The 19650-nt window shown below is 35.4% G+C and overlaps 1 protein-coding gene across 3 annotated transcripts in view; it reads right to left on the bottom strand.

The window, feature by feature from the left end:
* Positions 1-2472: 2472 nt before the first annotated feature.
* Positions 2473-19650, bottom strand: part of Cpr (Cytochrome P450 reductase) — a 155703-nt gene continuing 138525 nt past the window's right edge. For all 3 annotated transcript variants that reach the window (XM_069815973.1, XM_069815971.1, XM_069815972.1), the window contains 8 exons: positions 19074-19181; positions 16328-16461; positions 14307-14504; positions 14057-14223; positions 12473-12576; positions 8047-8153; positions 5167-5288; positions 2473-4981 (listed from right to left, as the gene is read on the bottom strand). In XM_069815973.1, coding sequence (XP_069672074.1) covers positions 4837-4981; positions 5167-5288; positions 8047-8153; positions 12473-12576; positions 14057-14223; positions 14307-14504; positions 16328-16461; positions 19074-19181 — 1085 coding nt within the window. In that variant the 3' untranslated portion in view covers positions 2473-4836. The remainder of the gene's footprint in view (positions 4982-5166; positions 5289-8046; positions 8154-12472; positions 12577-14056; positions 14224-14306; positions 14505-16327; positions 16462-19073; positions 19182-19650) is intronic.

The raw sequence follows: 19650 nt of genomic DNA, 5'->3' as shown, positions 1-19650 counted from the left end.
ACGCAAAGAAAGTAAAGTTTAACATGTTAAACAATGTGGACAAAGTGTTAAATGAAATTAGCATTAACATGTTCAATCAACATGTTGGGATGTTAACGGTAAACAATTTAACATGTTGTTGTTAAATGTTTAATAGTGGAGACGAGCCTTTAGTTTCCTTCCATCTCTTGCGTGGTCTTGCAAAAGATCTTGTCCCCCGAGGAAAACAACGAAGAATTTGCTGTGATATCCTGGATCTGTCCATTCTGTTCACATGTTGAAGCTAATTATGTCTGTAATGCTTTAAATATTTAGCTACTGGAATTATGTGGAGCTTGTGATTTGTTTTGTGGTCAATGAAGAATAGCCAGCAGTTGTTAAAAAAAAAAAAATTCAGCTGTGGTAAGTTAGTGTTAGTCTTGTTTCCCAAATGTTCATGCCTCACTTTCATGCGTAAGTATTGTTGTACCCAGGGAGGTTGCAAATACTCTTTCTCTCTTCCTTTTCCAGTACCAGTAGCAATTTAGATTCTTCTAAAATTGGGATCATTCGCTAAACTGTCTTTGCAGTGTGTGTGAATCTCGTAAGTGGTTAATGTGCTTGTTTATTCTGTTTGCGTGTGTTAATGTGGTTCTAATATGCCTCCAATTAAAGGTTTCAAAAGTGTACTCTTTGCACAGTGGATTAAAGGAAAAGATTTTATTAGATCATATGGGGATGTCATATTCTGCGATTGTTGCAGTAAAGAGGTAAGCACTGCTATTCAGTTTCCGAATATTTTCTACGATAGTTCTTCTTTGTAAAACATTACAAAACTTCTTTAAAATAAACTGGATAGGATCATAAACGCGAACCGGACTATGGATTGTTTTGTTCAGTGAATTAGGTTATTTATGGTGAAGAATTTGACCTGACACTGTACAAATATGTCCATTTAAGTTTGCACCCATAACTTCTTGTGATGTAGAGAGACCATTCTCTGCCTACAAAACATATTGCCTGACATACACAGGAACCTCACAGAAACGAATTTAGAAATGTTGTTAGTCGTCAACTGTGCAAAAAAAAAAAGTGAAGGAAAATAAGAAATTTGAAACAAAAATGAAAGTGCATATTTTGGGATTTTATAGTGCATGAAATTCTCGTCTCTACTTATAAGTTTCTCTAATGATAAAGAGTAGAAATCAGAATCATACAGGTAGTATTTGAGTAAAACAGTGTTAACATTTTAGAGGAGAATCATTTTTTTTTTTCCTGAGAAATGTATTCATTTGGGACTAATATGGCATTAAAATTTTTTGTTGTGTTCTATCTGAGAAATAAGCTGTTAAAATATGCAAAGTTATATGGCCTACGTATTGAAAATGGACAAACTAAGATAAGGAGTAATACGGCACTAATGGCAATGTTTGGAGAACCAAACACAATAGACTCCAAGAAAGGAGGGTTCAGATAGTCATATTGAGTGCATGCCAGAGATAAAGTTACCCAAGCGATCCAGGAAGAAAAGATGAAGAGACAGGCCCAGATTCAGATGGCTTTAAGATTTGAAGGATGATTTGAGGAGAGATGGGCTCAGAATAGAACAGAATGGCCTCAAGTATTGGAGGAGACCCGGGTAGTTTGCGTTGTAGCACCAGTAATGAATGAGTAAAAGAATTAATTAATATTAATTAAATGTCTAAAAATTGGTTCACACCTTCAAAAGTAATTAGGGAACACAAGCATAAGAATTTCAATATTTTTGTGTGTGTGTGTGTGTGTGTGTGTGTGTGTGCGTGCGTTTTCCCCCCCCCCCCCCCCCTCTGGATTTAACAATGAAGTCATCATCCTTCTTGCTTCCCAATATTTTGATGGAAGGTCCACAAATGTCCTAAGAGTTTCACAATTAGCCAGGTGCTCAATCTTCATGTCCTCTTCTCTGGTGCACAGTAAGCATTTAGGTGAATGAATTTTTTTGATGAGCTGATTTGAACCATTTTCTTGAAGGACACCATGTTTTTAAGAGTTGGCGGTTGTACTTTCTCAACCCCCTATTTGAAAGGAGGACCACACCTGTCTTTGGTCAGTGGGTCCTTCGGACCTAGCTAGGAGGCCTACTTGAGTCCACCGACCGTTCCCACCTCTGCCTCCTGTGGGACACATCTCTATGCCATGACAGGGAATTTCAATTGTAGATGAGTGTTTTTTTTGCAAAGAAACTTAAGTCTTTCCATTAACATAGAAATTTATTTAAAAGATACACACAAGAAACAATTATTTACCTCAAAACAAGTTATGTTTAATAACAGTTAGGAATGACAATTATGAAGCTTAATGATGACCACCAGCTCTCTTCATAAAAATACTCTTTCCTGTTTTATATTACATAAATAAGGCTTGAATGGTCTTTACAGATTGAAATTTTTTTAAGAAATAAGTCAGATATTTTACAGTACCTCTAGATGATATGCTCAAATTTATACATTACATCACTTAAGTCTGATTTCAGTATTTTGTTATGATCTTTTTTTTTTTCTTCATATGATGGCCATAGATAGTGATTAATAAGGTGATAATAAATTTAAAACACAAACAGTAATCATGAATATGAGTTACAATGTGACATTTAGAAACTACACATGCTACAGCTTTCATATGGTACTGAAGTGATAGAAATGCACTTGTAAAATAATGCAGAAAATATATACAAATGTGGCATGTTTTGTCACATCTATTTTGAATATACTGCTACATCACAGATAACATGCCAAGTAGATAATCTTAAGTATTACGTTAACATTCTAGTTTCTGAAATAGTTTCAAGTTACCTGTATTTTTATTAGGCACTAAGTAAATTTTCTACTTTTGCTTGGTGAATTAGGCCTACTAGTTCAATTTAAGATGCTATCACAGTCTACTATATACAGTCGCGAAGCTTGAGGTGATTTTTTGCAAATCTTGTGATAAAGCGCTCCAAGCGGTTAGCAACTAGAAACAATAGACTGTCCACGGTCGACTTTGGACTGTGTCGTATTTCCATCGAGTGCTAGCTCGTTGCGTATTTCACATTGATGCTTGTGAAATGTTTGTTATTGGTTGTAATGAAAATGTTAATGGCTAAAATACAATAATTGGAATAATAATATTTTACTAGAGACGTAGAAAAATTAAATTTGTTTTAATGAAATTTATTGATCACATTTTATTTTCAAATTTGTTTTAATGAAATTTATTGATCACGTTTTATTTTCAATTCTGGTGGGATTATTATTGCTTAGGCCTACTTTTTTTTTTTTTTCAAAGGATATGTTTTTAATTATAGCTGTTAATTTTGTTGTTATTTTTTGTTACTTTACTAGAGACGTAGAAAAAGTCTGTTACAATAAAATTTATTGATCACGTTTTATTTCCAATTCTGGTGTGATTATTATTGCTTAACCTCATCCCACTTTGTTAACTACGTAAGCCTACACTACAAGTACCGGTACACGTTAAGTTACTCCATTAATTCATATTTCCATTATTATTGTTGTAAAGGGAAATGCAAATTAATATTTATTGGTTTCATAGTTAATTATCGCTATGATCTTGAATGAGTGAAGCTATTATAGTAAATTTCAGTTTGTTTTGCACAAACCAAAATAATATTAACCTATTTCTTGCAGGTATCTTCGAGTTTATGGTGGAATTTAATATACTTCATTAAAATAATAAATTAACTATGCATTTAATATTTCAATAATGGAAGGAAGGTGTTAATATTTCTAAAAGAACACAACGAAAGTGTAACATATTTTGTCATCTACTAGGAGAGAGATCTGCGATGATGAGGCGATAGTAGCGATCCTAGTGGTGGGCAACTACCCATGTTTGCATTTTTACTACATACTGAGCTTCGCGACTGTATATAGTAGACTGTGATGCTATGAAGTAATTATTTCTATCAGCTATGACTGAGCAGAAAAACAGCCAGTGGAGTGTATGTATGGAAGAAACTTATTAAAAAATCGTATAAAAATAGATTATCTTTTATGTGTTATTATATTTCAATTTTCAAATCGCAGTCCTGTAAAAGCCAGGACATTTATTTGTATACTACTAACCACTGTCCCCACCTATAAAACTGGTGTTGCACATGAAATAACCTTTAGAATATATTTTTGTCAGTTGATTTCAATCGTATTATTGACAAAAACAACAAATAATTCTTAAGAGAAGTGTGGGGATAAAGGAGTTTAGAAACAATGTAAAAATTTGTGCAATGGCATGTAATAACCTGAGGTTGCAGTTTCCCCTCTCGTAACATTTGTACCTGTGCTAATCAAAGTAAATAAATTCATTAAGAAAACTATAGTCTGACTAAAGACAGCCACATGCCCGAAGTGAAATAAACAAGTTGGATCTATGAAATTGATACGGTTTACTTTGTTCTCCATTGACACTACACTAGAAGTTACTGTTTTATTTCACTAAAGTTATGCCACATTTATTCAGTCAGAAATGGAAGCAACTTTTTAAATATGTATCCACCTACAGTAGAAATATTTAATGGAATGGAACCTCTAAAAATAAATGCTATTAATGTTCAATGATTTTCACTCTCTTCCATTGCCCTGTTGGTGAGATTCCCTCACAAAACTTGCAGTCGTACAGGTCTCTGATTCACTTACATTTTCATACTAAAACAAGTTTAATGAATATAAACAGCACCTTCAACTTCAGTATTCTAAGATAAATTTTAAAAGGTGATGCTGTTAATATTATGGCAACATCAATTTATTTTCTGCTTCTGCTTTTGTAACTATGTAATTCACAAGTTCTTCATCATCTGCCTGGTTGCTTCTTTCGACGCACCACTATTTTTAACTATGTTGTTCAGCTCCATACATCTGCTGAATATCTCTTCTGTGCCTCCATCTTCTTGACGTAAGCAAGAGCCTGGCTTTCCGTCATACTTCCTTTTGTTTGAACAACCTTAAGCACAATGTTGTGGACATCTCGTGCCATGTTTCTTGCATCACTGAAAGATTTTAAATGTGAAAAATGTTTTATTAATGAAAATAATATATACAATAAATAACGAACTTTCAGATCTTCATAGTTGAAAATGATCACTCTTAAGATTCATTTACATATAGCTCTGCTTTCATATAAGTGAAGAGAAAAAACAGTTTCTGGTCATTCAAACAGAATCATTCCACTTACCCACACACATAGAGATGTCCATTATTTTCTCCTATTACTTTCCAAATTTCATCCATATTCTTGTCCAGTAAGTGGGTGACATAGACTTTATGACCTTGGTCTCTAGAGAAAGCTACATGCATCTGGAAAAATATATTACATAATGTAATGTAATTCAGTTGCACTATAATTTTTTATTTGAGGTGGAAGAAAAATGAGGAGAGAGAGAGAGGAAATGAAAGTATTTCTATTTCATGTTACGGCAACTATGTTATATCTTCCGAATAACCGATAATGTGGTTTGTTCAGTATATACAGTAGAACTCTGTTATAACGATATCCAAGGGACCTTAAAAATTATGTTGTTATAAACGAGTGTCGTATAACCAAGTTTCATATAATCAGTCTAGTGAGGTGGAAAATGAAAAATAACAAACTTAATTAGGCTTATTTTAGATTTATGTATTCACTCTTAAGCATACCATGAACGTAATAAAATACACGTACAATTATAAATGCAATATTCTGTATTAAAACAGTTTGTTCAATACCCATCAAACTTCTTTACTTAGGAGTCAAGTAATCAGTCATTTTACTCTATTGTCTCCTATTTTCCCAATACACACTCTCTAAATTACGTTCTATGTTCACTATTTCAGTTACAATTTCACTGCTCCTTCCCCTAGCTTCGATCTATTCTGTTCAATTGCAGCAACAACTTTATCTTGCTCTTCCAAATCGTTTGGACTGTGCAATTAACTAGGCCAAACTCACGACACACGTCAGCCTTTTTTAAATTCCATTCTCAATTTGATGAATCACTAACTTTTTCTTCCAACGTTAAAACTTTTCTTTTAGTGTACATACTGCGCTAAAATGCGTGCACTTAGTGAAAACTACCTGGCCGAAACTGATCGTATGCAAGTGCCGTTAATACGGCATGAATTCGGGCGGGTTAAAGGAAATCTACCTCCATTTCAGAAATCTATGACAGAAGGGGACAATAAATAATTCGCCAGATTTCAACAAAATATTTCTTAAAATACTTTGGTTCTTAGACAATCTTATTCCAAACTGAGGTTGAAAATGACGTTATATGCGAGGTAGACGCATATACGTTTGTCGTATTAAGCAAGGTAGAAAAGCATGTGTATTATGGGGAACTAGTTGGGACCACAGAATATTTGACGTTATAGGCGAGGTGTCGTACAAAACGAGGTCGCTATAACCAAGTTCTACTGTACGTTTGAAAACCTGTTGTACACTGTACGGGATGCCACTGCCAGATTGCGTGTGTGTGCGTGTGCATTGATGGCTAGTTGACAGCACACGCAAAAGTTAGTATGCTAGAGGCTGTGCTGCAAGATAGATTAAAGATGAACAGCAGTCATATGTGAAAATTGCAGTTCTTCACGGCAGAAATACTCGTCATTGTCATTCTGAGTTACGAGAAGCATTGGATGATAGTGTGTTGGAACATTCTCCCTACTCGCCTGATCTCAGTCCATGCAACTTTGATTTCATTCTGCAATTCAAGAAGCCACTGCATGGAAAGCGGTTTGCAAACGGAGGACATCTTAACAGCATTTCAATGAGAGGTGGTACACATAGATGAATCGCACACAGCCGATGGTATTCAATGCCTGCACCATCGTTGGCAAAGGTGTGCGGAAGGCTTGGGGGATTATTTAGAAGGGTGGTAGCTCTGAGTAATGTACTTTGTTTCCTTTTGTGCATAATAAAACAACGATTTCTATTTATGCATCTTTCAATTTCCCTTACCCATTGCCTTTTATACCCAGACCCAATTTGGTACTAGCATTTCGAAGCACATTCCAGTGACCTTCAATCGCATATAGTGAATTTCTATTCCTGTAGCTTTATTGGCTGGTATAATATAAGCTTTGTTCATAAAACAAATATGAAACCGTTTGATTTAATAACCTACATGCACACGCACGATTGGCAACTGTTGGAACTAGTTAGCTTTTCTTTACCTTCTATGAACGAATATCAAATGGTTTATAAGGAGAAGTCCTGGTAGCTGTTTTGTCAACGGAAATAGTGCTCCTTGGTGGCATATCTACATACTAAATACTGTAGTTGGCGGGTTTCCGTTTATCATACAAATTCACTTATTTTTTCAAGCTAATTTATTTTCTATGTTGTAAGGTGTACTGGATCTAAATTAAAATGGAAATGGAAGGCAAGATAACTAATGTGTATTTTTTTGTCACAACCTCCTTTATTTTATTCTTTGGTCTTGGAGAAGGTTATGATAGTATATAGGTGGCAGTGAATCTGGGTGTGCATGTTCTGACTAAAAATTTGCTCTACTGTCAAAAACTGTTCCAATGGTTAGACGATCGTTTCAAATCGTTTGAAAACAACAAATTAATAGTCAGCAACTATCATCTTCGCTACTACAAACGCGAAAATGGATATGCGCATGCATCTGATCGCTGGCAATTGTTTCTTACTGCACTAAGAACAAAGCTATAGTTGCCATGACTTATGAAATGACCCTCTTGTGTGTGTGTGTGTGTGTGTGTGTGTGTGTGTGTGAATATATGTGTGTGTGTGTGCGTGTGTGAGAGGCTCACAATCAGTGTGGACCAAGTCCACCAGCAGTCAGTTTGTGGATTAATACAATTTCGGATGAAGAAACTTAGATTTATTCATTGCCATAACAAACCAAGTCCATAACTCATTTGTTACTTCACAGAGGGCAGCATTTCCTATGGAAGGTGAAGGCTCAATTTCTAAAAATTATTCTAGAAGGACTTGGTCCACTCTGGTTGTGAACCCCTCATATATATAAAACACACAGACACACACTCCTCCCCCCCAACAAATCCTTTATAATAGTTTTCAAAGAGGTTAATACAGAGTACAACTTACCGTAAGGACATCCTTCTTGACATATTCATTGAGCTCCTCTTCATAAATGAAATCTTCTGCCTTCTTACGGCAGCCAAAGTAAAGTATTGTGTCTCCAACAGGTTTACCTGTAATTAACGTGAATATTAATAATCTTTTCTCTCCACTCTTAAACTGATCGAATCAAATTCAAATTATACAATTATACAAATAATATGAAATACACATGTCCAAAATAAAAATTTATATACTGTAATGCTGCTATTATTATTACTATTATTATTATTATTATTATTATTATTATTATTATTATTACTGTAGGCGGCTTTACTAGTGGAAGGGGTGCTTCAAAATAAAATAACATTGGAACACCTCTCCTTTTGGACGAGTTTTTTGGGCTTTCATGGCGAATGTACCAGAAATAGACTCTACTGTGTGCGCGCCAGCTCTTAAACCGTGAGGTATGAGGAAGTGGGGAAAGGGGACATATGACTCAGCCAGGCCAGCTAGGGAGTGTGCATGAATGTTCGCTCCGTAGTACAAACATTAACTCTCTCGCTTATCGGTTTCGCGCCGCGCCGCATTCCTGCCGCGTTATATATATTTAGCTTAGTATTGTACAGTCTTACGTCATCACCCGCTTATCGGTCCCACGTTGCATTCCTGCCACAGTTTAAGAGCTGGCGCGCAGACAGTAGGTATTCCACTGTGTCCAGTTGTCTAGAGTAGTAGACACAGAAAGCCCAAAAGTGCAGGCGACCCCTCTGTCATACCTATTTGCCCTGATGATGGAACATAAATATAATTCCCAAACGTTGAAAATGTTAAGTTGCAGGACACAGTGAAATATCCAAAAGTCTATTTTCTGATCTCTCCTTTTCGCTGACAGTGTTTGAGTTTTCCTTGCTCTCAATCATATCGTATATATACATGTCATGCATAGTATGTTGTAGGCAGCTGTAATCAACTATGAAAATATGGTCATACACAGTATCTAAAGACGTAATAGAAGAAGTTGTGTTCTGTACCTACCATGATGGTAGTATTCTAATTTTTTAACAACAGGTTCTTTTCGCTAATGACTGAAAAATTTCATAATTTTAATATAAAATATATTAAATAAGGTAATATATTGAATAAACAGTAGTGGACAGCCGATAAGGGGTGGTCCTCTAGCTTGGGGGTTGGGCTTGTTACGAATCCTTCAAATAAGCCTTGGAATGGGTACAGCAGAGTCCGTATAGGCCAGTTTCTATCTGATGCTTTTCCATTTCACTGCGGGCTGAAGCAGGGAGATGCATTGTCACCTCTACTTTTTAACTTTGCTCTAGAATATGCCATTAGGAAAGTTCAGGATAACACAGAGGGTTTGGAATTGAACGGGTTACATCAGCTTCTTGTCTATGCGGATGACATGAATATGTTAGGAGAAAATCCACAAACGATTAGGGAAAACACGGAAATTCTACTTGAAGCAAGTAAAGTGATAGGGTTGGAAGTAAATCCCGAAAAGACTAAGTATATGATTATGTCTCGTGACCAGAATATTGTACGAAATGGAAATACAAAAATTGGAGATTTATTCTTCGAAGAGGTGGAAAAATTCAAATATCTTGGAAGAACAGTAACAAATATAAATGACACTCTAGAGGAAATTAAACGCAGAATAAATATGGGAAATGTCTGTTATTATTCGGTTGAGAAGCTTTTGTCATCTAGTCTGCTGTCAAAAAATCTGAAAGTTAGAATTTATAAAACAGTTATATTACCGGTTGTTCTATATGGTTGTGAAGCTTGGACTCTCACTTTGAGAGAGGAACAGAGATTAAGGGTGTTTGAGAATAAGGTTCTTAGGAAAATATTTGGGGCTAAGAGGGATGAAGTTACAGGAGAATGGAGAAAGTTACACAACGCAGAGCTGCACGCATTGTATTCTTCACCTGACATAATTAGGAACATTAAATCCAGACGTTTGAGATGGGCAGGGCATGTAGCATATATGGGCGAATCCAGAAATGCATACAGAGTGTTAGTTGGGAGGCCGGCGGGAAAAAGATCTTTGGGGAGGCCGAGACGTAGATGGGAAGATAATATTAAAATGGATTTGAGGGAGGTGAGATATGATTGTAGAGACTGGATTAATCTTGCTCAGGATAGGGTTCAATGGCGGGCTTATGTGAGGGCGGCAATGAACCTCCGGTTCCTTAAAAGCCAATAAGTAAGTAAGTAATAATGCCTACAAATAAAGAAAAATCGGAAAGCAACATGCTAGGGTACTAGAGAATTATTATGTGTTAAGTACCTAATTTTAAAATTCAAAATGCAGACTTGTATCATGAAGAAGAGCACAGAATATTCACATCATCAGCTAGCTTTAAATATCTGACCACGGTGACACACTGAAACATCCGAAGTTGCATCTGCACATGCTCTTACACTGTCTACTGTTACATGAACTTTTACTTTCCGAAACATCAACCACCACAGGGTGGGTTAAAAGCCACTTTCCCCAAACACTTCCTTACATTTAATTACATTAAATTTACATTTGACTACGCATTTCTGTACAGATTTTGTTCAAAATGGAGGCCCTGTTTCTCGATACACAATTCACATTTAGACACTGATTTACAGATGGCAGAACATAACTCACGAATTTCATCGATTTTCACAATATTGATTATCTGTTGCAACTGATGCAGATCCTGCGATTTCTGAGCAAAAACATCATTTTTCAGAATACCCCACAGCAAAAAATCACATGATGTCAGATTGCATGATCTGGGTGGCCATTCTGTTGTGCCAACATTGTAGCACAAAAACACGTTCTGTGATTAATTTGCGATTCGTTGCAAGAAACTATCACCTACTGCATAGATACGCAACCCAACACAATAAAACAAAACAACAATATCAAAACATGACATCGGAAAAACCTAAGAACGAATATTGGGGAAAGTGACTTTTGACCCACCTTGTATATAATTTATTTTACGTTCTTAGACACACTGCTACCACCACTACTGAAAAAATTCGATCAAACCCTCTGACACTTCATTGCACTACACTGATTGCTCTCTGCAAATATTTAATAATAGATTTAAACATAAGTGTAGCGTAAATGATACTAAAAGCTACCACTAATGACCGATAATGCATTCAGTAGTACTACCAGTACTCTTAGTGAAAAAATTATTTAATTCAAATGGAATAAAAATTTTGTAAGTATTAAAATATAAAAATGAAGTATATTATTAAAGTGCTTAATTTATTTTGTATTTGAAAGTATATTTATTTTTTAAACTTATGTTTCTAAATAACTACATTTCATTATAGTATATGCTGTATTAATATTAGAATTGGAAGGGGTAGATGACTACCAAAGTAGATGAGTTTCAAGGTTGCAGACATACCATATTCCTGTCCTGATTGTCTGCAAACTTGGACAGGAAATAATAATGTAATAATAAATATGATTGCTTCGAACTGTATTGTCATTTACTTTTGTATTATGTTTACTGCAATATTAACAAGCTGGAGAATTTCGTCTTGATTTTATGTCCTCTTGTCTATAAAAAAAAAAAAACTTTTTTATTTTAAAAATTTAACAACTTGTTGTACTAACTGTGACAAATTTTGTAAGTGGTTCAGAAAACTGGTGCAAATGGCTGAATGACATCACTGCTCGTATGTAACTGAGCGGTAACAAAAATATTCAACAATAACCACGAATATTTTCTCATATTGTTCAATTCTGTGAGATGACATGTGTTGTTAGATTATGACAGAAGAAGAACTGGTGCAAATAACTGCTGACCAAAAGGAACGATAAGCAGTGTCTTCTTTATATGTGAAATATGTGTGCTTTAAGATACTTGTAAAGATATTTCCATCATATGCTCATACTTGTAAAGATATTTCCATCATGTGCTCTTACAGTAATAATAATAATAATAATAATATAATAATAATCCGTGGCGCTACAGCCCATGAAGGGCCTAGACCGACCAGCTGGCTGCTGGCCTCACGCCCACATGCCGAAGCAGAGGTAGACAATCTTCCAACCAGAATGGAGGTATCGTGTGGTTAGCACGATGATCCCCCCAGCCATTATAGCTGTATTCGCAACCGGATTTCACTACCTATCGTAGCTCCCCAAGTGCATCACGATGCTGGGTGAGCACCGGTCCCATACACTGGCCAAAATTTCATGAGAAAATTTCTTCCCCCATGAGGACTCGAACCAGCGTGCATTCCATAATGCGAGTCCTAGGCAGGATGCCTTAGTCCGCGACGCCACGGTGCGGGATGCTCTTACAGTAGTGCAAGACGTTTACGAGATATGGAGAAGTGTAACGGAATGCACACACAAATGCCACCAGAACCAAACTGTTTCAGAATCTTATATACTCCTATAGAATCACAGGCACTTTTAAATGTTAATTACCTTCCTCCTTTAATTGATCTCTCTCTTGAATGAAGCCTCGGAAGGGAGCTAGACCTGTTCCTGGGCCAATCATAATGATTGGAGTTTGTGGCCGTGTTGGCAGTCTGTAACAAATGAAAACATTGTCTTTAGAGCTTTCTGTACAACACTAATCAGAGTCCAGTACTGTTAATACTATTCACATTTTACTTCAGTGAATTCATTAACTGCAGTATGAAATGCCTCATAATTCTTACATAAATAGTGTAATGTAAAACTGTATGTGAACTTTATACATTAACTGTTAAATAGCGTTTCTAAGAAATTTGTTTCAAATTATTTTTCCTCGATAAACTTTCTTCCAAATATTAATAGTATCTGTCTTTAGAAGTTCGCAATCGATAGTAAATGACTACAGTTAAAATATTGATTCTATCAGTAAATATTTTGCTAATATATTTTCGTTTGTTAATTTATTCTCTAATGTTTTTTATCTAGATAAGCATTCCCTTTTGAGAGAGGCTACTATTGTGTTACTTAATTGCACACTGAACTAGAAATATTGTGGGACAGACAGCCTATAGAGTATACTAGAATGCTTAACTATTGGCAAAATTTTAACATATCTTATTTGATCATTCATTTCAAATGTCGTGTCATTACAGTCAGGGAAACTTGCACAGAACAACAAGAATTTCTAAGATAGCTTCTTTCTTAAATTCAAATGAAACCATTTTTTTTTTTTTACACTGCAGCTGTAGTTGAAATTATGCACTGCCATGCAGTTTGCATAGCTAACATTGCAATGTCATTTACTTCGTGATAGTATTCTGAGATTTCAAATTGATGAATCAATGTCTATAAAAACTATTCATGTTACATAGAAAATGAGTTCCAATGGTTTGTTTTCACAGTAACTTATTTTTTAATAGCATTTTACCATAATATAATTTCAAAAATATGTTGTTGTTGTTTTCTAATGCCAGGCGTTTGACAATAAAGCCATTTGACCTCTTGCACTCCAATATTTTTCAAAGATATTATCATGGCCAGCCACTGAAGCACAGATTTTGAGGTGTTCCGAATCCATTTCTTGGTTTGAGTTGCACAATGGGCAGTTAGGGGACTGATATATTCCAGTTCTATGCAGGTGTTTGGCCAAACAATCATGGCCTGTTGCCAATCTAAATGCAGCTACAGACGATTTTCGTGGTAAATCGGGAATTAACTGTGGATTTTGATGCAGAGAGTTCCATTTTTTCCCTTGAGATTGTGTTTTCAAATTTTGTTTGTTGAAGTCTAAGTATGTAGATTTAGTAAATCTTTTCACAGAGTAATACGTAGATTTAGTAACAGGTCTGTAAGTAGCAGTGCTGCCCTTCTTTGCTAAAGCATCTGCATTCTCGTTTCCCAGGATTCCACAATGGGATGGTATCCATTGGAATACAATTCTTTTATTGAGTGATATTAATTGAGAGAGCATTTTAGTTATTTCTGCTGTTTGAGATGAAGGAATTAAAAAAAATATATATGTAGATAATAAAAAATAAAAATGATCATTTCTGACCTATTTAATAATTATTACAACCTATTTCTTTTACATACCTGAATTGTGACCTTCGAATATAAATTGGTGCAGTTAGGGGCAGGGAGTCTGTCTTCGATGGGTTCTTCTTTGCAAGCCAACTTGTGGCAACTCCCTTGTTTGTTCGACCAGTAGGAGTATCGTACTCAACAAGCACAGCTGTTATGTGCACCGTTGTGGGATATACCTGCGCAAAATAAACAATACAAGTGAGCCAGAAAGTCTCATTTTAATTAAATATATTTGCTATTCATTGCATTCTTTCTTTACCTTGGGTGAAGATGAGATGGAATAATAACGTGCTTGCAGTCTGGGTAGTAGTTCACAAAGATGATCCAGGGCAGGTTTGCATGACTTAAGATCCTCCAAGATGTGCACAATATTCCTGTTGTCTTGTATGACCCACTGGTTGTACAATTGCTTTCCTTCAGGACTTGTGCTAGCCATTGTGCGAAGTTTTTCTTGTTCCTTAAGGATGAAAAAATTTATTTAGGAATCACGTACAGTACATTTGTACTTTCTGATGTTAAAGCAGTTTTAATAACACTCCAGAATCACATCATTTAAGACATTACTTGTTGCTATGAAGAAAAGAGAGACAGGGGATAGTAAATTAGGTTCTCTCTCATTTGACTCATATGAAAACATTAACTTTAAACTGTAAAACTGACTTCACACATATTTGAATAAAATTGTAATAACACAACATTTGCATATAAGAATTCCATTCTATTCTATATATCGACGGCCAGTTCAAAGGGAAAACTTAAAATTTAAAGTTTTGTGAAACCTGCATTTTAAAACTTCATGTTGCTATTAAAAATCCAATTAACACACTCTAATTTGAAACTTACAGTATACGTGAAACATCTTTAGCAGAATTTTGAATAATTTTAACTATCCTTTCATTTTTTACAGCATTTGATATGTGTATGTGTGTATCTAATGCCTACCTACTTCACTTGCATGATTCGGATCCCACATATTGTGGATAGATGACAGGACTGTGACCCATTTTCAATTTGTACTTCGATGGGCCACACTGTACATGATGTGTATCTGTGAAGAGTTATGTCGTGTACTAGGGTGAGTGTATGTGTAAGTGTTCGTGTAAGTGTAGTGTAGGGAATGAATGAGGATGATGAAGGAAGAAGGGGAAACCCGGTGCCGACACATAGCCTACTCCTGGCAAATAGCACCAAGTGGGCCATCAGGCTTAACGTCCCAATCCGATGGACAAATCACTATCAACAGTGACACATGCCTTTTCTTCATATGTACTGCAGAGAGATTTGGGTTTTAACGCAGATATATTTGTGCACAATTTAACGATTAGAAGTTGTGCACCACCCTCTCCTAGTCCCGAGGTAGAAATTTTACATGAAAATTTCTGACCCCGCTGGGAATCGAACCTGGGCCGACTAGTTTGGAGAGAGACACGCTGCCACAGAGCTAGGGTAACTCGGCAGATGGGCATTTGATACACACACACACACGCGCACATAAATACATATATACATTGCATTTCAAACTCCCTTCACAGTGTAGGAAACAAAGTTTGTTTACTGCTGGTGTTTGGAATGTTGGTAATCCTCAGTGAAGATCAGTTAGTCTCAGTCTGTGAGTGCCTGGACAGCTGCCAGTGTTACTTAGTGGATTTCTGAGCATTCTACTCACTGTGGAGGGAGTTTTCTAACTCACTGCATATACTTACATACATATAGGTCCAGGATGAACACTACCTGTAAGAAAGTTATGTAACTCAGTAGCTCATAAATTTGTCTAAATGATATTTGCTGTAGAGGACAGAGGAACTCGCCAAGTTTTTTTATGGTGGCAACATCGTAAATTCATTCCTCGTGATTTCGAGTACATGTTTTATGTTATTCCATTCATTATTGCTGGCATTTCTGTGTTGATATGTCATTTGTTTAGTCTGCCGAGCCACACGAGGTGCACATGCAAAGATCACCATAAAAACTTGGCCAACTTCTCTGTCTTTTGCAGCAAATGGCATTTGGATAAATTTGTTAGTTGCTAAGTTATAAAACTTTCTTTTCGGTAGTGTTCATCCCCGAAACTGTGTATATACTTTGGTTATCTATTGTCTATATTGAACTTCAGTACAATATTATAGCAGATCTTATATATTACACACTCCTGTAACCTAATTTAAAACGCCACCAATAAATCTGTGATTCTGTAATCTGAAATTCTATGATTGTTCACCACAAAATGGTTCCTTAAAGAAGTGATAGTAAATTTCATTTGCAATACACGCATGTACGTACCTGAGGATCTTTTGTGTAGTCAATAAGTTCCTTGATTATGTGCGTACGTGGGTTGGATGTAATGTCCAAATAGTGGGTTAGTGCTGTACGATATGAACATGGGCAGGGGAATGGATGCTTCTTGCTGGAATCCTCTGAAAAATGAAGTTCATGCTAGAGGATACAAGTTTTTCCACTGTGTGAAACATTAATTAAGCATAGCTGGAAGAACAGAATGAAGGTATCAAGAAAGAAGAATGTTAAGAAATTAGCAAGAACATTCTCTAATGATAATGTAAGTAAAAATAAAGTATTGGTGATATAACAGGTGACCAATTTCTACTTAGATAACAATGTAATAATCATAGATTAATTAATAACCAATGATTAGTTACAAAGAATAATGAAAAATCATAATCCGATTAGAGATAATACAGTGAAACCTGTTCAAATCGGAATCTGAATAATCCGGAATCCTGTCTATTTCGGAACAATTTATTGGTGCCGGCGAAATTCATATGTATTATGTGTAATTTTTCCTGAATAAAACGGAAACTGTCCAACGCGGAAACGGAAACTGTCTGCTACTGTTCAAAACGGAAATAATATTTTGGACACACTACTTTAATGTAAACTGTATTTTGAAACAGTATGTGTTTTCAAGGAATGTACGAAATACTAGTAGGTCACTAAAATAAAAACAAGTTTTCTTTGTAAAATTTTTGAGGGTGCGAGGGTGGTCATAGATTTTATTACCCTATTGACTAGGCAGACGAGTCCCTTCAAAGATGTTCAATGCTTCACTCCTGTATACTGTCGTAGCTGGGTAGAACGCAAGTGTATTAGCGATTTCGTGATAAAAAAAAAGTTGCGTAAAAATGTTGCACTAACATTAATTGATGAAGTAAAAGTTATTGAGGAAAATGAGAAACGAAGAGTATGGAAAATAATGTTGAAATTTATGAATGGAAAACTCAGGTGTAACTTAACACTTTCAAAAATAAAGGCCGTATCATGAGTGAGTGGCTTGCGGTCAATAATAGTGACATAAAAAGAAAGAGAAAACAACTGGTTACATAGAAATAAATGAACTGTTGTGGGAGTGGATTGTTCTTGCCCTTTCAAAGATCATGCCAATTTCTGGACCTATTCTGCAAAGAAAACCCTTGAACTGGCAAAGAAATTAAATAATCCAGAATTCAAGGCTTCTAGGCTCCTACTCCAATTAAATAATGTGCTGTGATATACAGTACAGTATTATAGTATAGTGTTAGATATTAAATTTAGTGTAATTAATAAACTTTACAGTGTTTAATGAGTGAGTTACGATACAATTTATACACGAAATGAGATTTTCATCAAGATCATTCACCAATTAAATTAGTGACAGGAACTGATTTAATGTCAGTAGTGTTAAACTGAATATTTTGTAATTCCTACAATTTGCGGCATGCCATTTTGTTTTTCATTTATGCAAATGATAAAATATTCCATTTTAACTTCACACCTGAATAACACGGAAACCTGTCCACAACAGAAAAAAAATTAGGACCATGTCACTTCCGTCTTGAACAGGTTCCACTGTATTTTAAATGTCACAGCAGCAAGGATGCAATCTGACATGAAATATACCGAATGATTCAAGAATCCAGCAACATAGACAAACTCCGTTATTACTGCAGATAGCAAAAAATGGAAAGAGGGGAAAGTTGTTGGAAATATATAGTTTTCAATATAATGTGCTTCAATTTTCAACATGGAATAAACTGTTAAGGCTGTACACTAGTGACACTCTCGCCAATCCCAGTGCTGCCGTGGTTTTTCTGCTAGTTCTAATGAATTCTAGATACATATTATTTAATGGAGAAAAATAACTGACATGCAGAGATTAGTGATTATTTAACTTCTCACAGTGCAAAGAAACATTTATTTACATTGATAGCATAAGGATTCAGAGGAATTTCATTCTTGGTCTGTGGAGAAACGTCCAGGCTTATACTGCATTGTCTTGGTGCTAGAGGCTGGTGTTTCGACTGCTGTGTTGTGGTTATCTTCAGAGCAGTGGATAAGAAATTTCATTCATGCCTGACGGTTTTTCCTGAACTTGTATTGGCAACATCATCATTTTGTAATTTATCTAGTGCACTTCGATAATTGCGATAACCGAAAATGCCTCCTTTAAGGATGAAGCATGTGGCAACAGAGCATTTTCCGTTCTCATTGAAATTTGTACCAGTATACAATCTCAACAGTGTACTCTACATTAAAAATTCAAGCACGTTAGATTCAAAACTACATATTTCTCATAACTTTCCCCTTTTTCATTTTTCGCTATCTGTAATAATAACAGAGTTTGTCTGTGTCACTGGACTTTAGAATCTCTCTGTTTAGTACTAATAGTTGTGAAATATGAATATAAAAAAAGAAATCCTCCTAAAGGTTATGTAATGGAATAGTAAGTATACCTACACAAGAATCGACAAGACAAAAATATAGCATGCAAAGGGCCACTTTCTTTTTCACAGTATCAACTGTGGTTTTTTGTTTGTTTAGTCAACTGTCCGAAGACAGGTCTGAACCTCACATGTGACACCAACAAGGTACCACTTAATCAACTATCTATTTACATCAAATTCGGAAAATTTAATTTTTGGACCATAAAAAAGCTATCCTCATATGTATTTTGCATAAGTAGAAAGTAAATTTTTCGTTTCATGATCAGAAACAAGCAAATGAAGAGATGCTAGAAGAACTGCTAAATTCTCACCATCTGTATTCGTGAGTGTGATAACAGTGTCCAAATCCACGCCAAGGAGCTCGCCTATCTTGTTTACCAACTCTTCATTGTTAATGGGATACACAGCCAAATGGTCACCTGTAAAATTTGCAAATAAATTTCAATCATTACATTCCATATGATGAATGAACTGGCAAATCCACATGGGGGACAGATCTCTTAAAGAAAAATTAGTCATCATCAAGAAATGCAAAGCTCAAGCTAGAATACAATTGTTCACGAATGGAAACAATTGTTTGAACTGTATCAGAAGGACTGAGAATCAATTTGATTAGTTATATTGCTTTTGTATTGAAAATTTGTTTTGTAATGATAATTTTAAATTTAGTATGCCTTAAAAGCTTCATATTCATTCCATACAAATCGTGGATGCGCGGAAAAAAGGGGATAATTGCAAAAAACACTTTTACGAAATATGTAGGATCGCTGAATCAAATTTTTTAACTCCATACGCACAATTCTCTTTCATCTTTAATTTCAAAGCTATGACTTAGCATTCTACACAATGTTCTTATCACATTTCTCTATCGAAATGTTGACTGAACTC

The sequence above is a fragment of the Periplaneta americana genome, chromosome 17 (genome assembly GCF_040183065.1).
Source record: "Periplaneta americana isolate PAMFEO1 chromosome 17, P.americana_PAMFEO1_priV1, whole genome shotgun sequence".
Taxonomy (NCBI): Eukaryota; Metazoa; Arthropoda; class Insecta; order Blattodea; family Blattidae; genus Periplaneta; species Periplaneta americana.
The sequence above is the reverse complement of the archived record's forward strand: the minus strand, read 5'-3'. Positions and strand labels throughout refer to the sequence as shown.